Below are 20,183 nucleotides of genomic sequence, written 5' to 3'. Positions count from 1 at the left end.
GGGCCGTTCCTCTTTCCCTGACAGGTTGTGGGTCTGGGACATGATAGGAGGAGACGCACACGGTGCGATGATCCAGGTCTGGGTGGTTTCAGGTGGTGGCTCTTCCTCTCCTATCATGATGTTAGATCTTCCAGATGTGGATTCTGATCTCATCAGAAGACTGGAGAATGTGTTTCCCTGGTCTGTGCCTCCACCCAAGTAACCCCCGCCCCCTTCTGTAGTCCTGCAGGGTCAGTGGATCGAGAGAGACCACTGCACTATCACCAGCGCCTGTGGGGTCGTCATTCTGCGGCCTGCCCGCGGGGCCCGCTGCATAGTCAATGGCCGGGAGGTCACCGCCTCCTGCCGTCTGACCCAAGGTAGGGCCCCCTACAGCCTGGTTTATGCCAGGATGAGTGATTGGTGAGCTCCATTCTCATGGGCCAGACCCAGAGAGCTCAGTGAGGCAGGCTTTAATGATGGAACAGCCAGCCTGTGCACCCAGAGATCTGAAGATTCCCTAATACAGTACTCTTCCCATAAACAAGCCCCAATTCCAGGACTTCAGAGTAGAGAGTGACTCTCTGAAATTAGTACCTGTGTTTGTTAGCTCTGTGTCCTTGGGAAAGTCTCTGAGCCTCAATTTCCTATAAAATAGGAGTAATAATAAAATCGTTGTGAGGATTGAATGAGCTAATCTGTGTAATGTTCTTAGCAGTGTTCTTGGCACTTAGAAAAACATCCCTTATCATGATTACTGTCACTGTTACTACTACTATTAATCTATTCAGATTCTGTCTGTCCTTTGAGGCTGAGCTTGGATACCCCCTCGTCAATGAAGCATTCCCTGACTACTCCACCTGAGCTCATCTTGCTTTCCTTGGGAATACCAGAGCTCCTCCTGTTCATCTCATTAATTCAATACATACGTTGTACGGTATCCAATGAATACATATCTTATTGACTCAGCTAAATTATCAACTTGTGGGGGCAGGACTTTGTGCCCTAGAACAGTGGCCTGCACGTTACCTGTGCTCAGAACACGAGCTGTGCATTGAATTCGTGTCGGTCTCTGTGCCACAGGAGCAGTCATAACCCTGGGGAAAGCACAGAAGTTCCGATTCAACCACCCCGCAGAGGCCGCCGTCCTTCGGCAGAGGAGGCAGGTGAGCACATGGTGTTTCCACGTGGCTCCGGGCCTCCCCGCTTCTCCTTTCTGGAGGGGGTCGAGCTTTGTCTGGGTCTGTTGGGATGGGGGTGATGATGCTTCCTTCCTTGTCTGCAGGTTGGAGAGACTGTTGGTAGCAGTGGCTCTCTGGAGTGGCTGGATTTGGACGGAGATGTCACTGCCTCCCGGTTGGGTCTTTGCCCTTTGCTTGGGAAGGAAAGGTGAGAGACAGCTGCTCGTTCTGCTGTGGGACGTTTTGGTTTTGCTTTTTAATTCATTACAACATGGAGCGGGGAGGAGATGAGTGTAGCAGCCAAGTTCGGAATGAGGCCTGGTCTGAACCAACGTGGGCGAGTGTTCTGAGGACGCTGAGCTAGCCGCTCAGCTGGTGGTTGGCAGGGTGGTGGTCGTGGCCTTCATTCATTTCCCCTTGGGTATTGCAACTTTCTTCATCACTGAAAGAGGTATATATCATATGATGTTTCCTGTGGCCACCTTCCTCTGTCAACAAGATTTACACCTGACGTGTTTGTGGATATATTTGCTGCTTTTGGACCTACCTCTTTAAATTTCTATTAACCCCTTTAAATTCTGGCCTGCCTGTGTGTGAGCTCACGTGTGTGTCAGTTAGCTCCAGGACTGTGGCTTCCTCTGAGTTTTTAAAGTTACTGTGAGATTGAGAAGCCTCTTTTCCTCATAACCATGGGTCCAGTACTATGCATGAGGGGCAGGAACTCCAGGACCAACATGAAAGTATCTTGGGGCTCTGCCCTGTGCTACTCGCTTCACCTGCCTTGAGACTGTGGAGTGTGGGTCCGAGTTTTCTACATGACTCATGGGAACTGCTTTTCTTCTTCATAGTCGTTCTTTATCCATTTCTGCATAGAAGCCCCCTCCCAGATCGAGGTGCCTTGTGGGTTGGATCCTGGGAATAGTGGTGTCCTGTTCTGAAAGCCACAGTGGCTTGTACCTTGGAGACTTCCTGTAGAAAATGTCAGCAGGGGACCCGGTACCTGTGAGACCCCTGGTGTGGGGGGCTGTCCAGCACCATGAGCACAGGGTGCCTGAGGGTTCTCATGGCCCTTGGTCCCCTGCCGCTCTTTCCTCAGGCCAGGAGCCTTGATGGCAGCTGAGGATAGCCTTGGGGCAGACCTCGGTGGTGAGATGTTGGGTGAGGACAGGAGTGCTCTGAGGCAGGTAGTACGAGCAGCAGGCAGGTGCTCACAGGAGGGCTGCTGACGACCAGAGGACGATGCTCCAGGGCCTAAGGGAGGATGGTCAGTGTTGGGTGACTGTGGGCCCTGGGGGGTGACATAGGGTGGAGCATATCAAGATCAATGTAGACTCAGGACTGAGGCCGGGGCTCTTTGTCAGAGTGGGCTCCCTTTTTGTAGTGAAGTCATGAAAGGAGGCCTTGTCTTAGGTCAGTTCCTTTGGGAAGTCGCAGTGAGGCTGTGTTTTTCCCAAAGCCCAGAGGTCTACAGGGAATGGTTCTGCAACTTAAAGAGCCTTGGATGCTGAAGAGATGCGTTGGAGTTGGGTAAAGTGGCCTTACCTCCTGGCTCTACGACAGAAAAGCTGTGTGACCTTAGGCAGGCTACTGAGTCTCTGAGCCTATTGGCTCACCTCTAAGTAAGGATGCTACCGTCTCCCTCCCAGGGGTCCTTGTGACATGGGTTGAAAGAGCGAGTGCACATGGAATGCTTTGCCCAGTGCCCGACACCCCACAGCCCTGCTGCCGGGAGGCCCTCACGGCAGGGGCTGCCCGGGAAGGTGGCCTCCCTTTTGTTTTCCTGTCCTCCCACCTTGCCCCAGTGGACCCATCCACCCCAGAGAACACTGGGCTTCTGCCTTTTTAAGGTCTTCTCAGGCTCTCTAACCCCATGGGCATGGACGTGACCTTTCAGTCGCACCAAGAATGCACCCTTTCATGCAGAGGACAGAGTAGGGTTGGAGAAGCAGCCCTCTCCCCCTCACTGCCTTCGCTCTTAAGCTCCAGCTCTGGGAGCCTGTGGGCCAGGCCGGTCCTGCCCAGCTACCATTGCCAGCACGCGTGCGCCAGCCCCTGGCAGCAGCGGGTGGTGTGGGCTCAAGCCTCTGAGCGGGCAGAGGGGCCGGGAGAGAAAGTGAGTGTGCGGAGCCCTGCGCTTTGTCAGCAGGGCTCCCCATCTGGGCTTGTGTCTCCATGAGGGTCTCTCATATGCTCTTGGGTGGGGTCGGCTCCAAAGCCTTCCCGTGTCCTAGGTTTCCTTTCCGCCCTCTTTCTCTCTGGAGGGATGCTTCTCTGGTGGGGAGCCTGTGAAGCCAGAACTGACTCTAGAGCAGGGGAAATTGGCCTGTCGGCCTCCTTTTCTCCCTGCAGCAGTGAGTGATCTGGACCTGAGAGCAGTTTGTCTTTGAAAACTGTCTGTTGTCCGTGTTCTTGGCATTTTCCCCCTGGGAATTTTGGGAGCTTAACCTTAAGTGCCTAGAGCCCGGAGGACACTGTTGCTGCTGCCACAACCTCTGCCACCTCAGTGAGTAGGTGCCATTGCATTTCTGCTGTGGAATCTGCCAGAGCCGAGCAGCCGGAGGGCGCGATGGAGCCCTGGCAGCAGCTGGGGATGCTGGAGTCCCCCAGGGAGAAGGGCACCATCTGAGAGGGACAAAGGTCCTTGGCTGCAGGTTACTGAAGACTGGCCCTTGGTGATCTACCCAACATACAGCATTAGGTCAGCGTGTTCTTTTTCACATGCTTTCGGGGAACTTGGCTGATGTACTCAGCACAGGAGACATTTTCAGTGTGATGGTGTATGGCTCCTCGAACAAATGTGCATGTCTGTGGGGCTCCTCCCAGACCGCCTCTCGTTGTGGGCTTGCGGCTGCTATGGAGGAAGCTGTATTGGGTCTGTAGAAGCTGACAGGCTGGCTACAGCTTTCCCTGGGGAAGGGTGGAGGAGCTCTCTTCTAGGGAGAAGCAGATTGTAAATCTAGGGCCCAGGGACAGTCAGAGAAGGAAGCTGAAAACTCTCAGGGAATTCAGAATAAAAATCTCCTTCCTACCCCTTGTATCTGATGGTGTAGATCTTAGCTCGGTGTGTCTAAGACCCTCTGATGGGCTCGGGTTTGTAATTCAGCCGTGTCTGCGGTCAGACACAATTTGGAGCTGTGACGCAGGCATGATACATATAAATATATGTGTAAAATGTTTTCCATTAACTGCTTTTTCTGTTTGTGTGGCGCTAACCGGCTTCTTGTTCTAGTTGCTATCCCTGGCCTTTGCCTTATGTGTGACGAATGGCGCCTTTCCTGTTTTCTGTACCTTCCAGTCTTGTGTGTTGCCCTTTTGCCCACAGCAGCCAGCAGCCATCTTCCCCAGAGCACACTCGCACAGGTACCTGGGCCCCTCCTGATTCCTGGACTCACTGTAGATTGAGTCAGTCACCTCCCAGCCTCCTTTCCAGAGAGGAGCCTGCTGTTGTGTCAGCTCCCACCCACGCCCCCGTCCATCTATTCACTCTCCCACCCGTCCCTCCTTCACTGTCCTGCTAAGGCTACATTAAGAAATCTTAATTTCTTCTAAGACAGAGGCAGCAGACTTTCTGTGAAGGGCCAGGTTGTGCTGTAGCCTTCGCCGCAGCTATTCCGCTGTGCCAGTGAGGCACGGAAGCCCTCGAGACGATACGTAAACCACGCGTGTGGCTGTGTTCCAATAACTTGATTCACAAAAGCAGGCAACGCATCATTTAGCCTGCAGGCTGTAGTTTGGGGACCTCTGCTTTCATTCTGCTCTACAAAGTGATAAACCTCCTAAGTGGAATGGACCCCTCAGAGCCCACTGCTCAGACGGTTTGTCGTCTGCTTCTAGTGTCAAGTCACTTAGAGAATCTCCAAGCCTGAGAGCCGTGGCCTCCTGGGGCTGGAATGAGGTCTGAGGGCAGGATAAGCGAGGCTGGCTGGGGCTTTTGTGTCAGTCTCCAGCAGACCCTGACCCTTCCCAGACGCTCCCCCTCCCAGCCTGGAGTGGAGCCCCTTGCATTTGGCTCTTTTTGAAACCTGAATGACAGGGACGCAGATGCCCTGCAGAAACAGCATGGGAGGCCCTTGCATAGAAGTCACGTGTGACCTAGGGAGAGGTTAGCATGAGGGGAGAAGCTGTCAGTCTTCAGAGGAAGGCTCTGACTTATCCATGGTCACACAAGAACCTGGTGGCAGAGTAAAAGCATGACTGTAGTCTAGAATTTTTTTTTTTTTTTATGGGGAGGTGCCAGGGATTGAGCCCGGGTCCTCATGAAAGCCAAGAGAACCTTTTTTTAAATAAATAAATTTATTTATTTTTGGCCGCATTGGGTCTTCGTTGCTGCGCACGGGCTTTCTCTAGTTGGAGCTAGCGGGTGCGCGGGCTTCTCACTGCGGTGGCTTCTCTTGTTGTGGAGCACGGGCTCTAGGCGTGCTGGATTCAGTAGTTGAGGCGCACGGGCTCTAGAGCGCAGGCTCCGTAGTTGTGGCGCACGGGCTTAGTTGCTCCGCGGCATGTGGGATCTTCCCGGGCCAGGGCTCAAACCCATGTCCCCTGCATTGGCAGGCGGATTCTTAACCACTGTGCCACCAGGGAAGTCCCAAGAAAACCTTTTTAAATTTTGTATTATTGGAAAATTTTAAATACACTACAAATGATCAACTCATGGCTAATCTTGTTTCATTTATATCCCCAACTCCTCCCCACTGGAACTAAACAAATCTTGGACAGTTTCACCAGTAAACATGTCAGCATGTATCTCTGAAAGGTATGGTTGAGTCTAAAGCTCTTGAACCCTCGTCCAGGGCTCATTCACCGAGAACAGCCCTTGAGTGGAGACCAGCTCTCCCCTGGGGCTCCTGCTGCACACACAGCTTGGCGTGCATCTGAGTTCCCTCTCCTACTACCACATCAAGAGGGTTTCTGCTTTAGGAGTGGAGGTGCAGTCATGATTGCTGAACATGGAAGAGAGGGTTTCCATTCCCACAGTGTTTCTGGAGCTTCTGCTCTAGTCTAGTTACAACAGATTTTTAGCAGATACCTTTTTATTCTTTTTTAAAGGACAAAGTTATTTGATTTAGCTATAATGTTGTGTTTTCTAAAAACAACCACTTTACTTTCCTGGTTATTTTCCTTAACCAAAATGAACTTGTGTTTCTGCTAAACCCACAGTCCAAGAATATGCTAGTCTCAGGACTGTTCTTCCCTCCTGCACTGTGACATCATGAGCTGCCTGTGACACTGTGCCTGTGTGTCCCAAGTTGCCAGAAGTCCAAAGCCCTCTCAGCCCTGTTGAATGCAGGACTCCCTGGGAGGGGCTAAGGCTGCGGAGGTGTTTGCTGAGTTGGGTTTACATTTCCCCCCCGGGTAACCCCGGCCCCTGTGACAGGAAAGCGCTGGGAGAGCAGAGTGACAAGGACCACAGGCCACCAAGGGCTGGAGAGACATCCTGCGGGGCCCAGATTCAGCAGCAGCGGCTGTGCTTCCTGGGGGATTTGAGGCAGCGAATCCTAGCGGGACAGATTAGAGCCAAACAGGAACGGGAACTGGACGGGATTTGTGCCAGCCAACAGGTTAAAGACGGTAGGAGCCTGCTTCCCCTTCCCATCTCTCCACACCGCCCTGGCCCTCTGTATTCTCTCCTTTGTTTTCTTTGTGATATGATGGAATCTTTGGTATTAGGGGTTCTCTCCCCTCTTTTAGAGACCAGAGGCTCTTACACAGGGCTGGAAGCAAGAATAAGGAAGTGACCTTCCTCACTGCCCTCATGCGCGCTTTTCCAGGTTCTGCTGCCGGCCCTAGCATGTGCCCGCTGCCCTGCTGAGGCCCAGGGCTTTGTCCACTTGCCCTATGGTCAGGGGGCCCAGCACTCCTGCCCCAGAGGGCCATGTGGCCCTCATCCTGCCACGTCACCCTGGCCAGCTCTTCACTCTGTGCAGGTGCAGCCGTGGCCAGAGGTGTCTGAGTCCAGGGAGGGAGGACGGGCTGACCTTCTCTCAGGGTGTTTTTGGTTCACAGACCAGCAGTGGCTACTCAGAGAAGGGACCTGGCCGGCCGGCTTGCAGCAGCAGCTGCAGCAAGACCATGTAGAAGAGAAAGAACTTGCAGCCGCTGTTCCATCTGATTCATGGTGCCAGACAGACCCTGAGACTCCGCCATCTCCCCTGGTCCAAAGCCAGAAGAGGGTGGTGCACCCGCAGCTCCTGCGGAGACTCGCTCTTCGGGTGGCGGAGCGGAACGGCCGGCAGAGAAGGGTCTCGTTCCAGCTGAAGAGGATCATCGAGAAGCCGAGGCTGCTGGAGGCCCACAGGAGACCGGAGCAGCTCAGGGCGCTGTCCTGGCTCCAGGATGACTGCCCCCGGAGGGCCCCCTTCCCAGCCCCCTGTCCTGGTGCCCTGGTCCCAGGGCCTCAACGTAGAAGCAGATTGACAAGTTGCAGTTCTTTGAGCCTCCGAAGGCCCTGCAGCCAGCACTCAGCCCAACTGCGCAGGTACAGCCATCGGAGGCTGCCTCGGGGCACTGGCTGAGGTTTACAGCCTTGTTGCCCGGGCAGCGATCTTTACTTCCTGGGGCCTCAGTTTCCTCCATTTGTGAAATGGAAAGATGTGTCTACTCTTCTCTTCCTCATCACTTTTTCTCCTGATCACTCTCTTCTTTCTCTGTAGTTGATGTCTTCTAAGATTTTCCCTGCCCCCACTCTGAGGGGCAGCCCTTGCTTCTTTGGTCATATCTGCTGAGGGAGAATCTCAGCCTCATTTTCCGTGTGCTCTAGACCCTGACTACCCACATATGTCTCCTTGTGTGTGTCCTGCCGCCACTCTGTCTCATATTGCCTCAGGCTGCACTCTTCCTCCCCTCCCCTCCCCTCCCACCCGACCTGCTGGCTCCAGTCAGTTTCCCAGCCCACCTACCATGCTGAGCAAGTGAAACACTCTCTTTCTGACTCCTGGGTTCATTTTGGGATCCTCCTTGTTTCTTTTCTCCTTCACTTCTCACAGTCAAGGTGAGGATATGTTATCTCCCAGACTGCTTGGAGCAGAGGACTATGTCTACCTCTTTATATCCTCCAGGCCTAGCACAGGGCCTTGCCCATATTAGGTGCCCAATTAATGTCTAGTACTGCTTACCAATCTGGTCTTTAGAGTTCTAGGTAGGCTTTTTTTTTTTTTAAGTTTTATTATGAAAAATTTCCAACATACACAAAGTTGAGAGAGTTGTGTACCTGTCAACCCATGTTCAGCAAATGTCAAGATTTACCATGCTTGCTTTTTCTCCCCTCCTTCCTTTTCCTGATGAAGCATTTTTTTTTTTTTTTTTTTTTTGTGGTATGCGGGCCTCTCACTGTTGTGGCCTCTCCCGTTGCGGAGCACAGGCTCCGGACGCGCAGGCTCAGCAGCCATGGCTCACGGGCCCAGCCGCTCCATGGCATGTGGGATCTTCCTGGACTGGGGCATGAACCCGTGTCCCCTGCATCGGCAGGCGGACTCTCAACTACTGCACCACCAGGGAAGCCCCTGATGAAGCATTTTAAAGCAACTTTTAGACATGATGTCATTTCAATCCTACATCAAGTGTACACTTCTGAAAAATAAGTTTTCTTATAACCACATTGTCATCACACCCAACAAAATTAAGATTAATTATTCAGTATAGTCAAAAACCTAGGCCATATTCAAATTTCTCTAATTGCCTCAAAATATATATTTTTAGTTAATTGAAATTAAGATCCAGTAGAATTTACACACTGCATGTGGTTGTTATGTCTTTTAAGTTTCTTTTAATCATGCTTTTTAAAAATTTCTTCATATCGTCGATTTGTTAAAGAAAGCGGGTCAATTCTGTAAAATGTGCCCCTTTATAGATTTGTCTGTTTGATTCCTTGTAGTGCCATTTAAGTTATTCTTCAGTTCCTCATGTTGGAAGTTTTCCCTAAAGGCGTGATTAGATCCAGATTCAGTTCAACCTTTTTGTAAGATAAAGAAAATGAGGAACAGAGTGTACCTGGGGCTTCTTTGAGAGCCAAGACTATAGTCTGTAGTTTCCTTATGTACCTATAGAGCTGACCCTGAAGGCTATAGGAGACAGTGACATTGGCCTAGTTTTTTTTTTTTTTTTTTGCGGTACGTGGGCCTCTCACTGCCGCGGCCTCTCCCGTTGCGGAGCACAGGCTCCAGATGCGCAGGCCCAGTGGCCATGGCTCACGGGCCCATCCGCTCCGCGGCATGTGGGATCTTCCCGGACCGGGACACGAACCCGTGTCCCCTGCATTGGCAGGCGGACTCTCAACCACCATGCCACCAGGGAAGCCCTGGCATAGTTTTAAACCTCTTTCAGAGCAAACTAAGTGGGACTTTATATTCCTTCTCTCAGCAGGAAGTAGGGACCTCTTACTTTTCTGAGATGGCTTACCTTGTCTCCACAGTATTTTCCTGAATTGGGATCCCTCCACCACGTCACCTCCTGTGCCTGACCCTACTGAGCAATTATCAAAGAAAACTCCATCAGAAGAGTACTTGCCCCAGGCTGCTTATTACCCCCCAAGGAAAGGGCATTTCATCAAGCATGCCCTCCGTTCCTCAGGCGAGGGGCAGCTCTCCACAGCCAGGAAGGCCCTGGCCAGGAAGGGAGCCTCACCCTCTGGCACCTGCCTCACTGAGAGCTGCGAGTCTGCCAGTGTCCAGGAAATGGAGAGAGTGGGTAAGCAGCCCTGTCAGATGGTGGCCCAGAGTTTCGCAGCTAACAAACTAAAGCCATGGGATAAGCCGGAGGTCCTCACCCCTTCCATGCAGACCAGGAGGGCTAAGGCCACTCACCAGCAGGGTGGGGAAAAGAAGGGAACCTTGGGCCCCATGAGGCTGCTGAGGGAGCCAGTTGCAGTTCCTCACATCCCCATGGATCCAAACAAGCCACTGGGTATGGAAAGACAGCCAAGACTTTCTGGGCAGAATCCACCCCACCTTCTCCAAGCGGGGCATCAAAGAGGCAGCAGAGGGTCCTGGCAGCTAGGGTTGAAAAGTCCTCTCGCTTGCCTCACAGCAGCCCTTTGAAGAGGCAACACAGTGCGGGGGACCCAGACACCACGGCCTCACTCACAGGTTCCAGCCCCGTAGAGGATCTTGCGAGAGAAAAAGGTGGTGATTTATCTGACGCAGATAGCAGTTACTCAGTAGATTCTCTCTCCTGTGTCTGTGCCAAAGCCCTGCTGGAGCCACAGAAGCTGGAGGAGCCACAGGGGAAGGAGCGGGATCTCCCAGAGCCAGATGACTCGGACAGCGAAGACAGCCAAATATCTGAGGACTCGCTGGCCGAGAAGGGGTACCAAAGCCCACAGGACAGCCCAGGGCTGAGTTTTCTCACTCATGGCCACGGCCATGGCCACTCCAGGGCCAGAGCTCAGGCCTCTGTGAGGGGCTTCACCACATCCTCAGGCAGTCAACTGTTCACCCAGACTCACAGGAGCTTTTCCCTCGACAGCCTGGTTGACGCTGAGGAAGAACTGGGGGACGATCGGCAAGAAGAGCCTTTCTTCCGTTCAGCTGACGAGATGCCCACGGAGACTTTCTGGCGCCTGCAGAGCTCCAGTCTGCCTGCAGGGGACCAGGAGGCAGTGTGCAGGCCTGGTCCCATCAGCCACAGAACAGGAGCCAGGCTGGATGCCTCCCTGTCAGTGAACAGTTCATTTTACCTGGAGCTCCAGCCCTGCTGTGAGCAGCCAGAGTTGGCCTTGGAGGCAGGCTCCACAGAACAAACCAACACTCTCCAAGACGTGCAGCTTTCAAGAGGGAGCCCTCTGGTGTCCATGGATTCCTGGTTCTCCTGTGACTCCAAGAACAGTCCCAGTAGCCCCCCAGGTTCTTTATGTCCAAGTCCTGATGTCCAGGATGTTCAGCCCTGCGGTTGGGAGAGGCCTGGATACTGGCCCAATATGGAAGAACTAAAGTCATCAGATACAGAAACAGTCCAGTCCTACAGATCCAAACTGCCCCTGGGCAGTGCTGAGCTGCCATGCAGTGTCAGAAGTGTGTACACAGTCCCTATTTCTGATACCACCGGGGTGTCCCTCTGGGGCTCTTATAGGCTTCTTCAGCCAGGAGCCGATGGCACCTTTCAGGCCAGAGGGGTCCCTGACATGGCCCAGAAGGGCGTCTCTGAAGCATCTGACTCTAGCATGTCAAGCTTGTTGGCTGCCTCTGCCACCTCATTCACTTATGTTGGCAGTGCCTGTGAGAGAGACTGGGCTGCCCTTCAGCAAAAGTACCTCCTTGAACTGTCTCATCCTGTTTTGGAGGCCACAGGAGCACCCAGTCCTCCTCCTCGAGGGAAGGGAAAGCCCTCCCTCGAGGAAGACTCTGGTTCCCTGACCCAAGCTTCTGGCAGGGGAGGAGATGCTCTATTGCCAGTTGGTCCTAGGGTATCTAGCAGCCCGGATTTCAACAACTTTCCTATCCATCTGTCCAGAATTAGGCGTCTGAGAGCTGAGAAAGAACAGGATAGTCTGCATGTTGAGGTAGAAGGTACTTCAGATTTCTTTACAGCTAATGAGAAAGAGGTGAGTCATAGTGGAACTTATTCAGCAGACGTAGAATCATCGACTTCTGGAACTACAAATGCACACGTCTCTACAGCAGCAAACAAGACAGCGCATCCCGTGATGGAAGCATGGGGAGTCAAAGAGAGCAGCTTGGAAGAAGCCTCTCAGAGTAGCGAGAAACCTGGTCTCATGACGTCCTCTGATGAATGTTTCATCCTAACGAACGCTTGTCACCATATTGTCACCATAGACACCAAAGAACCCCATTGGCCCCGAGGCTGGGCTCCTTTGAGGAAGAATAGTGCAGACCCAGGGGGGCAATTAGGTCAGAACAGCCACCACCTCCCGCAGGAAGAGAAAGCAGACTCCCAGGAGAACTCCAAGGAAGCGGGTAGAAGACACAGCAGGTTTTCCTTTGCCTTTCCTTCAGGTCCAGAGCTGTACCTCCACTCTGCTCCCTGGAATCCACTCCCATCTTCCCTGCAGCCACCTCCCTTGGAAACATTCTATGTGACCAAAAGCCGAGATGCCCTAACAGAAACCGCCTTGGAAATCCCGGCTTGCAGAGAAGCAAGGGCACCCTCCCCACCTCCCAGGGAAGCATGGGGCTTTGGACATGAGCACCAAGTCCTCCAAAATGTGTATGTGAAGAATAAATTGCCAGTACTGTTACAAAACCAGAATTCCAAGATTGCATCATCTCAGCAGGTCATAGCAGAAAGGCCAGCTGATCTGAACACCAAGAAAGTTTGCAGAGAAAAAGGGAAGTGCCTTGGAAACATTAAAGAAGAAAGCCATAATTCAGTTTATTTTTTTGTCACTCAGAACAGACATTTTCTTCCATCTACCAGCATAAAAGTATGTGAATTTGAAAATCAAGTTGGAATTTTAAATAAACATAGTCTTCCAGTGCTCAAGCAGGGAGAAAAGGCTACTGTACAGTCCTACTGCAGTGTCTCCTCAGACAGTTCTGGGTCAAGGAAGCCTCCCCTGGTGTGTGAATCTGAGACGAGTGGGGATGAGGAGCAGGGGCAGGATGCAGTCCTCAGAGAGACCCAGGCCTTTGACGTGAAGAGACGGTTTCCTTCCGGGGTCAGGTCTGATTTCATCTATAAAACCATCAATTTAGGCCTTGACAAGGACAAGATAGAGGAAGCCGCTCTTTCTTTGAAGTCCAGATCAGTACCTCATAGAGTAAGCAGCCCAGAGACAGCAGCCCAGGATGAGAGTCAAACCCACAAGGGAGAAAAGAGGAATGAAATTGGGCTTCTTGGAAAAGCGCTCCATCCCAAAGATGGCTCAGAAGAGTTTAGGCTTCCACAGGCAGAGTCTACGTATGAAAGATTCCAGTCAGTTACGTGCTTTCAGGAAAGAAACCTCGGTGAATGCAAGGTCCCTGGAAAGGTGCGAGAAACATTAAACCCCAAAGAAGAACCTCCTGGAAAGAAATGGAGTAAAGGAGATAATAATGCTGATGAGATGGCTAGGCTAATGAGGAGTGTAATGCAGCTGGAAAATGGCATCTTGGAAATTGAATCCAAACAGAGTAAGCGGCTATATGCTTCCCACACACTGGAAGTCAGTAAGGAGTTTATGTTCCAGGACCAGAAGGACCAGGAGATGGCTGACCATGTGCTGAGGCCAGGCACCTTTAGAAACCACCTGTCCTTCAAGGATCAGCCATCTTTTCCAAAATGGAAAGATGATGTTATCTTTAGGGATGGTGAAGCTGGACAAATGGAGGTTAACAATAGCATTGATCCCCGGGTACACGACATCAGATTTGTGAAAGGGCACACCCACCCAGCTGTATTAGACAGACCCGCCAGGGAAACTGGTGGTTATTTAGGGACATTTACAGTTTGCAGAGAATGCACCAACACTTCTGCTCATTCAAGGAAAACGAAAGCTTTGGCTGGAGCTCTGCCATTGCAGCCCATGCCTGAGAGGACTTCTGAGGAGGGTGAGCTGGCGAATGCAGTGTACCCCAGACGGCCGCCCCGTGGCTTGGGAAGTCTCGAGGAGCTGGAGACTGTGAAGGGTGTTCAGGAAAGCCATTTTGCCAAGCGCATATGTAGTTCTAAGCAAGAGGAGCCAGAAGTTCAAGGCAGAGTTGAAGAAACGGCTGTGCAAAGAGGGAGCCTACAGGAGAAAAACAAAGTGGTTTCATTAACTCAGAAACTCCCTGGCCTGTGCCAGCATTGTGTGTGCACATTTTTCAGCCAAGAGACTGACCCATTGCCAAGCCAGCCAGGGTCCTGTATGGCTCCTTGCCGAGACCTGAGTAACGCCTTGCCCTTGAATTCAACAAGGCCGCCAAGAACCTATCTTTATGTACCTGGTACTCTAGGCATCTCTTCTGTTGACTATGTGCTGGATCCCACCCTTTTGAAAATGCCCACCAGTCCCCTGGTAACTGGAGCGGGGTGTCAGGACCAGAGTGGAGAGCCCGGACGCCACAGCCCACAGCACGGAGACGATAGACAGGGCTTCTCCGCGGCACACCCTGCTTGGTGCGGGTCTGTGATATCCATGGCTGTGGGATTTCGCAGTCAATCCAGTGCACCAGCAAGCATTCCCCTGGGGGCAGAGGGCAGGAGGTCAACAAGCACCGGTCCGCAAGGCCACGGAGGGGACCTCAGAAGCACCTTGCTGGGCTTGGGTAGCAGGGTGGGTTCTCCTTCTGAAGCCGAGGCAGCTGTACCAAGAGGACCAGACAGAGCCAGTTCCCTGAACAGGGCCTCTAGCCCACTTGAAAGGAGGGCCAGCTGCCCCTTAGAAGAGGGGGACAAGCGAGGCAGCGGAGAGAGGCGAAAGGCAGAGAAGGAGGCCGAGGACCTCAGTCCTGCCAGTGGTGCTTTCTCAGCACCTGTGTCCTTGCAAAGGCTACCTCAGGCGGAGCCCTCTGCTCATCCACCCACGTGCCTGACTGAGTTGGAGGAGATAGGACAGGCAAAGGCCCAGGGGAAGCAGCTTCACAACGTGGTGGCTGGGGGTGCAGTCCTTCCTCACGATGAGATGCTATTAGGACCTGAATGTTCTTCAGGGGCCCCTGGCAGGCCTCAGTGTCCACAAATGGGCCAGTCAGTGTCAGCCAGGACCAGAAATGAGGGTGAAGCACGGATATTTCATGTGGCATCTCTCTCTGCTAAACCAGGACACCTGTCAAGTGATGAGAGGACATCTGTCCTTCAGGCCACACCCCCCTCTGCAGACAGCTGTCACCCTCTGCCCAGCACTGATACTAACACAGGGCCACGGCACCCCTCATGGACTTCCTCCCACGCTGACCCTGCTCCAGGTAAAAGTCACTGTACCGGAAAACTGAGACGTTTCCTGGGAGCCGGTGAACAGTTTGTGCATCACACTAGCTCTTCTGAAATCATAGAGAAAGAGGGAGAAGCAACCAGAACACCTTCCTCTGCTGATGCTTTGGGCTCAGACAGTCTTCCTTTTTCAGCAGCTGTGGAGGAGGACAGGAGGGTAATGGTGGAGGAAATAGTGGCTGCCTTATCTTCTCAGGCCCCTTTTGATGACGCTGGAGGGATTCCATGTAGGCGAGGCCCGTTCGCTGCCTGGGAAGCTGCCCAGGGCATGCTCCCTGGCTGGCAGGAGAGCAGCCCAGCCCACCAAGAACCTGGGACTCTGGACAACACATGGGGAGGAGGTCCTGGTAACTTCCTAGTGGCTGCACAAGGAGGAAAACCAACCTGTTTTGAAAGTCACCTTGTGATCTGTGATGTTCAGAATTCTGCCAGTCTCTCAGGGCCTAACCAAGACCAGGGCCAATGCCTTGAGGCTTCCACCGGCTTAGAAGAAGGGAAGGCGAGTCCCAAATGGGGTGCCGTCCTTCCCAGAGCCCCAGGAGGGGTTGAACCGGAAGCTCCCTCTCAGCAGCCTGTGAAGCAGGAGGGGAGTGTTGGCTCTAGGCTAGCAGAAGCCTGCAGGGCCAGGGTCAAAGGTCCCAGGCCAACTCAGTTGCCAGATCAGAGACCCGGAGGAGTTAGGGAGGAGGCCCTGCGCAGGTGCCCGCAGGAAACTGCAGACTGTGGTGTCTTTTCGGGGAGCACTGAAGGCAGCAGGACCCTCAGCCCATCCGGGGGCCAAGCAGACAGCAGATCTCATCCTTGCCGGCAGCAGTGCAACCCTCAACCCGTTGCTTTCGGGGCCCGTGCCTCCCCTTCCTCCACTTCACTGTGTTACAGAGACGGTGACCTGGGCAAGGGGGCTTCCGAGGCCACCCCACATACTCGCCACCCACCCTGCATGGTCCCCCCCAGGGCCTGGGGGATGGAGAGAGGAGAGGGCCATTGCAGGGAACCTGATGTACTCTGGGCACATGGCCTTGAGCCCAAAAGCATTAATGTGGAGTTGGGGCCGGTAGATGGCAGCACCCCGGAGACCTCTGCTGCTGCTCTCCTGCCTCCGGCTCAGGGCTGCAGCTCCCCTTCCGCCCCTGATATGAGGACAAGTCCCCTCAGCCCCTGGGTTGCTGATGGAAGCTGCAGGTCAGTAGGGGGTCCTGAGAAAAAGGCTGGCAAGAAGAAAGTCAGCGCCGAGCTTGAGGCTCCCGCTTTCCATGCAGGCAGGTGCTCTGAGCCACCCGGGAGGTTTCAGGACAGCTCCGCTGGTGGCCGGAGTGCACAGGGCTCTCAAACCAAGCCAGAACCACCTGCAACAGCTGGGGGACCACACAGCCTGAATTTAAGTGAAGGGTGTGTTGCGAGTGAGCCTCCGGTGGGACCACAACATGGATGTTTGGGAAATGCCATCAGATGCCTTCCAGAAAAGCCGCAACTTTCCGTGGAGTCCGGGGATCATAGTGGCTTGTATCCCCAAGCCAAATTGGTAGCAGAGTTACAGTGCGTCTCCGGTCCCCAGGTTGACAGCCCCCGGGAGGAGGAAGAGCAGCAGAGAGACCAGACTTCAGGTAGCCGAGAAGACGCTGCCCGGGGCAGGAGCCCCCCATGTGCTGATGAAGGTGGCTCAGGCAGCTATCAGATTAGAGGTGCAGGCAGAGAGGACGAGGCTGTGGCCAGGCTCCCTGCAGCCTTCAGAGACCCCGCCACTGTCCCCTTGGGGCAACGTGGAGCACGTTGGCCTGTGGCCCAGGGCCCCGGGCAGCCCTCTTCTGGCGGGGAGCAGCCGGCACCCTGCCACTGGTGCTCACTTCCTGTGATCGCCATCGTCTCTGGCCCCAAACACTCTAGACCGCAGTTCTCTGTGGTCAGCTCTCCCCGGTCTCTTCAGGAGCTAAGCTTGAGCGTGGAGCCTCCTTCCCCGACAGATGAGGATATGCAGGAGCCTAGCAGATTGTGGACCCCACATCCCAGAGGCTCTTCCTCAGGAAAGTCTGCAGCAAGAACATCTCTGAAAGCTGAGGGCCACAGTCAGGAAGCTGCCTCTGACCTGGACGGCATCGCTGCTGATCCCAGGCCCCTGCCGTCCACACCCACTCCTTCCCCGGCGACTTCAGCTGTCTCGTGCATGCCGACCCCTGATCTCATGGCTGCTCGGCTATTTGGTACTCCGGAACAGGCCCAGCCGGGAAAGCCAGAGAGAGTGGGTGGCCAGGCTCGGCCAGAGGTGTGGTGCTCTGAGGCGGGCGGAGGAGCCCTGCTTTTTGGCTCCAGCGCCGTCGATCCCTCCGCCCTGCCCTGGCGTCCCGAGGGGCCTGCGCGTGTTGGCTGGAAGCAGTATGTGTTTGGCGGCGCAGCTGTTGTCTCCCGTGGCCCCACACCCCAGGGCCTGACACCATCAGACGTGGACCGGTGCTCCCGCGAGGAGGACGGCCTAGACGACCAGGGCTCCCCGGTCTACTCCCACCGCAGCACCTTGGCCAGTGCCCGAGGCCTGTCGAGCACACGCAGCCACGTTGAAAGTGCCCGCCGTTCCCATGAGGCCTGGGGAGTCTGGGGTTCCTCGTTTGCCATGGGGAGCCCCCACGTCCTGATCAGCTCCGAAGGGGTAGCCCCCCCTAAGGGTCCTGACGAGAGAGGCGGGTTCCCAGGCACCCCTGATGAGGCTGGCTGCCTGAGGAGGGAGCCTCCCTTGGCTGGAGGAAGTGCTGCAGGCCCGGTGGATGAGATTATGCTGCTGTACCCATCAGAGGAGGGTGGCCCTGTGGGTGTGTCCAGGATGAACACCTTGGAGCAGGGCACCCAGACTCTGGGCTGCAGGTCCCGCTGGAGCTACGCTGACCTCTCCTCTGCTCAGTCGGATCTGGCCTCTTGGGGCAGCATGCACAACCTGTCTCTCCGCCTCTCGCAGCTCCTGCACAGCACTTCGGAGCTGTTGGGGAGTCTCTCCCAGCCAAGTGTGGCCGAAAAGGAGTGGAATGCCAAGAGGGAGACCCCAGATGAGGTGCCCCAGGCACTGAAGATGGACGGCTGTACTCAGACCACCATAGATGAGGGCATCCAGACTGACCCGGCCTCACCACCACTGCACCTCCAGGCCCCAGAGGCCAACCCTCAGAAAGTCAATGCGGTCCTTGAAAGGCTGGGCTCAGATCTTTTCATCACGTCTCAGGAAAAGGGACATGTCCCCGGGACGCTTAAGAAGAGAGGGGCAGAGGGGACCACGTGGAGAATAGCAGGGCCCCGAGATCTTCAGGAAGAAAGCACCCTCTGCAGGCCCCGGAGCGCCCCCGTACCCTCATCCCACTTGAGTTTTCAGAAAGTTCCCCCTGGGCAGAACCTGCATCCTCTGAGCCCCCAGGCTTCTCCGGATGCCCCCCTGCCTCCCAGGCTGGCTGGTGGCAGCCCCGGCCGCAGCCTCGGTGCATCTCCCTCCCCAGGGCCCTGCCCCCACACTGTGGAGCCTGTGGAGGAGCCCGGGGTGCGGAAGGAGCAGGGCCCCACGAGTGCCTTGCTGGTGGACAGGGCCTCCTCCCCGATCCTCACGCTTAGCGCCAGCACCCAAGGCTCAGGGCACCCCCCAGGCGCTTTGTCTCTCTCGGCCCCCTCAGCTCATTCCCTTGAAGGCTGCCAGAAGCTTGTCTCCCGCCCAAGCTTTCCCCTGGGCGCCCCGAGGGCTGCAGTGGGTAACTATTCTCAAACCACTGATGAGTCAGGTAGCTCTCAGAGAGTGGAGGCTCCGTGTGGAGAAGGTAGCAGTCCCTTAGAAGGGGGTGACCACAGGTGCTCCCTTGGGCTGAGCTCCCGAGGCCACCCAGAGCAGAGCACAAAGCCCCAAGTCCGTTGCGTGGAGCAGGCCCCGCAGTGGCGTCAGCCCAGGACCACCACAGGGGTCCAGAGCAGACTGTTGCCTCCACCACCGGGAAGCAGAAGCCGGAGGCTGGCTGATGGCTTTGTGCCTGAGGACGTGGCCTACCTAGAGTGTGGCCCACTGAGCAGTAGGGGGCTGAGTCGATGGCAGTGCAGGACAGAGAATGGGGGTGAGAGCTCAGCGTCTCCAGAGGAGTCACGGCCTGCTCTGAACATTTCCTCTTCGTGGGGAGGCCTCTGGCGCCACCGCCCCTGCCCTTTCTTTGAGTTGGCTGAAACCCCAGGACTCCGGGGTTGCATCTTGGGCCCAACTGAGGCCTGCCAGCCTGAGGGGCCGCTGCGCCCCAGTTCCCAGATGTGCGTGGCTCCTGAGCCCCAGCACCACGGTCAGAGGGACCTCCCGGGGTATAACAAATTCAACGATTGGTGTGGGGGTCAGGACGGCTCCCCTGGAGCGCTGGGTGTGATGGATTTGCTGGGGACCAGATGTGATTGCAGCTCAGGAGAGCAGGGACAGAGGCTCCCACAACTTCATGAGGACCAGAGCCAGGCGCCCGAGTGGTCCCAGAGGGAGCAGATCCCCTTGCGAGTCGGGGCCCAGACCCTCTCCCTCAGCGTGGAACTCGCGGAAGCAAAACTGCACCATGGCTTTGGGGAGGCAGACGCCCTGCTGCAGGTGCTGCAGAGCGGGACGGGGGAGGCACTTGCTGCCCAAGAGGAGGAGCCGTACGCCCGGTAAGGACCCAGCTCGGAGTGGGGCGATGAGGGCTGGGCAGAGAGGGGAGAGAGCCAAGCCCGCTGACAGCCGGCCGTTCCCTCCTCCCGGCTCAGCTCTGGGACCTTCCGGGGGTCAGAGATAGGTCTGGAGATGGAGAAGGGCAGTCAGGGTCAGCTTCAGTGCCTCACTCATGTTCTGTCTCAGGCCAGAACGCACCGCAGAGAACCTCTGGAGGGAGCGGGCTGAGCGACTTCAGAACTTCCGCCGGACACAAAGCCTCAGCCCCCAGAAACAACTGAGCTTCCCATTCAACCGGGATCTCCCCACCTGGGCCTTTGACTTGCCCAGCAGGCGCCGAGAATACCTGCAGCAGCTGAGGAAGGATGTTGTGGAGACCACCAGGTATGGTGGACCCAGAACCCTGTGGGGAACAGGCTCTGTGTGGGGCGAGTGTGGGGAGCAGGGCCTGGATTTGAGCGTCCTGGACACCGGAGGCTGCAGCTTCCTTTGCCAGGAGCGATTCCAGGAGTGGGTCCTACGTGACTGTGGACAGTCGGAGG

The 20,183-nt window shown here is 55.1% G+C and overlaps 1 protein-coding gene across 1 annotated transcript in view; it reads left to right on the top strand.

Annotated features, from left to right (window-relative positions):
* STARD9 (StAR related lipid transfer domain containing 9) overlaps positions 1 to 20,183 on the top strand; it is a 137,047-nt gene that overhangs the window by 103,409 nt on the left and 13,455 nt on the right. The window contains exons 18-25 of the mRNA XM_007460123.1: positions 222 to 359; positions 1,063 to 1,145; positions 1,265 to 1,368; positions 6,535 to 6,728; positions 7,164 to 7,635; positions 9,568 to 9,842; positions 10,343 to 19,640; positions 19,828 to 20,025. Of these exons, the coding sequence (XP_007460185.1) occupies positions 222 to 359; positions 1,063 to 1,145; positions 1,265 to 1,368; positions 6,535 to 6,728; positions 7,164 to 7,635; positions 9,568 to 9,842; positions 10,343 to 19,640; positions 19,828 to 20,025 (10,762 nt within the window). The remainder of the gene's footprint in view (positions 1 to 221; positions 360 to 1,062; positions 1,146 to 1,264; positions 1,369 to 6,534; positions 6,729 to 7,163; positions 7,636 to 9,567; positions 9,843 to 10,342; positions 19,641 to 19,827; positions 20,026 to 20,183) is intronic.

Source organism: Lipotes vexillifer, unplaced genomic scaffold, assembly GCF_000442215.2.
Source record: "Lipotes vexillifer unplaced genomic scaffold, Lipotes_vexillifer_v1.1 scaffold408, whole genome shotgun sequence".
Classification (NCBI taxonomy): Eukaryota; Metazoa; Chordata; class Mammalia; order Artiodactyla; family Lipotidae; genus Lipotes; species Lipotes vexillifer.
This window is presented reverse-complemented; position numbering and strand designations above follow the sequence as displayed.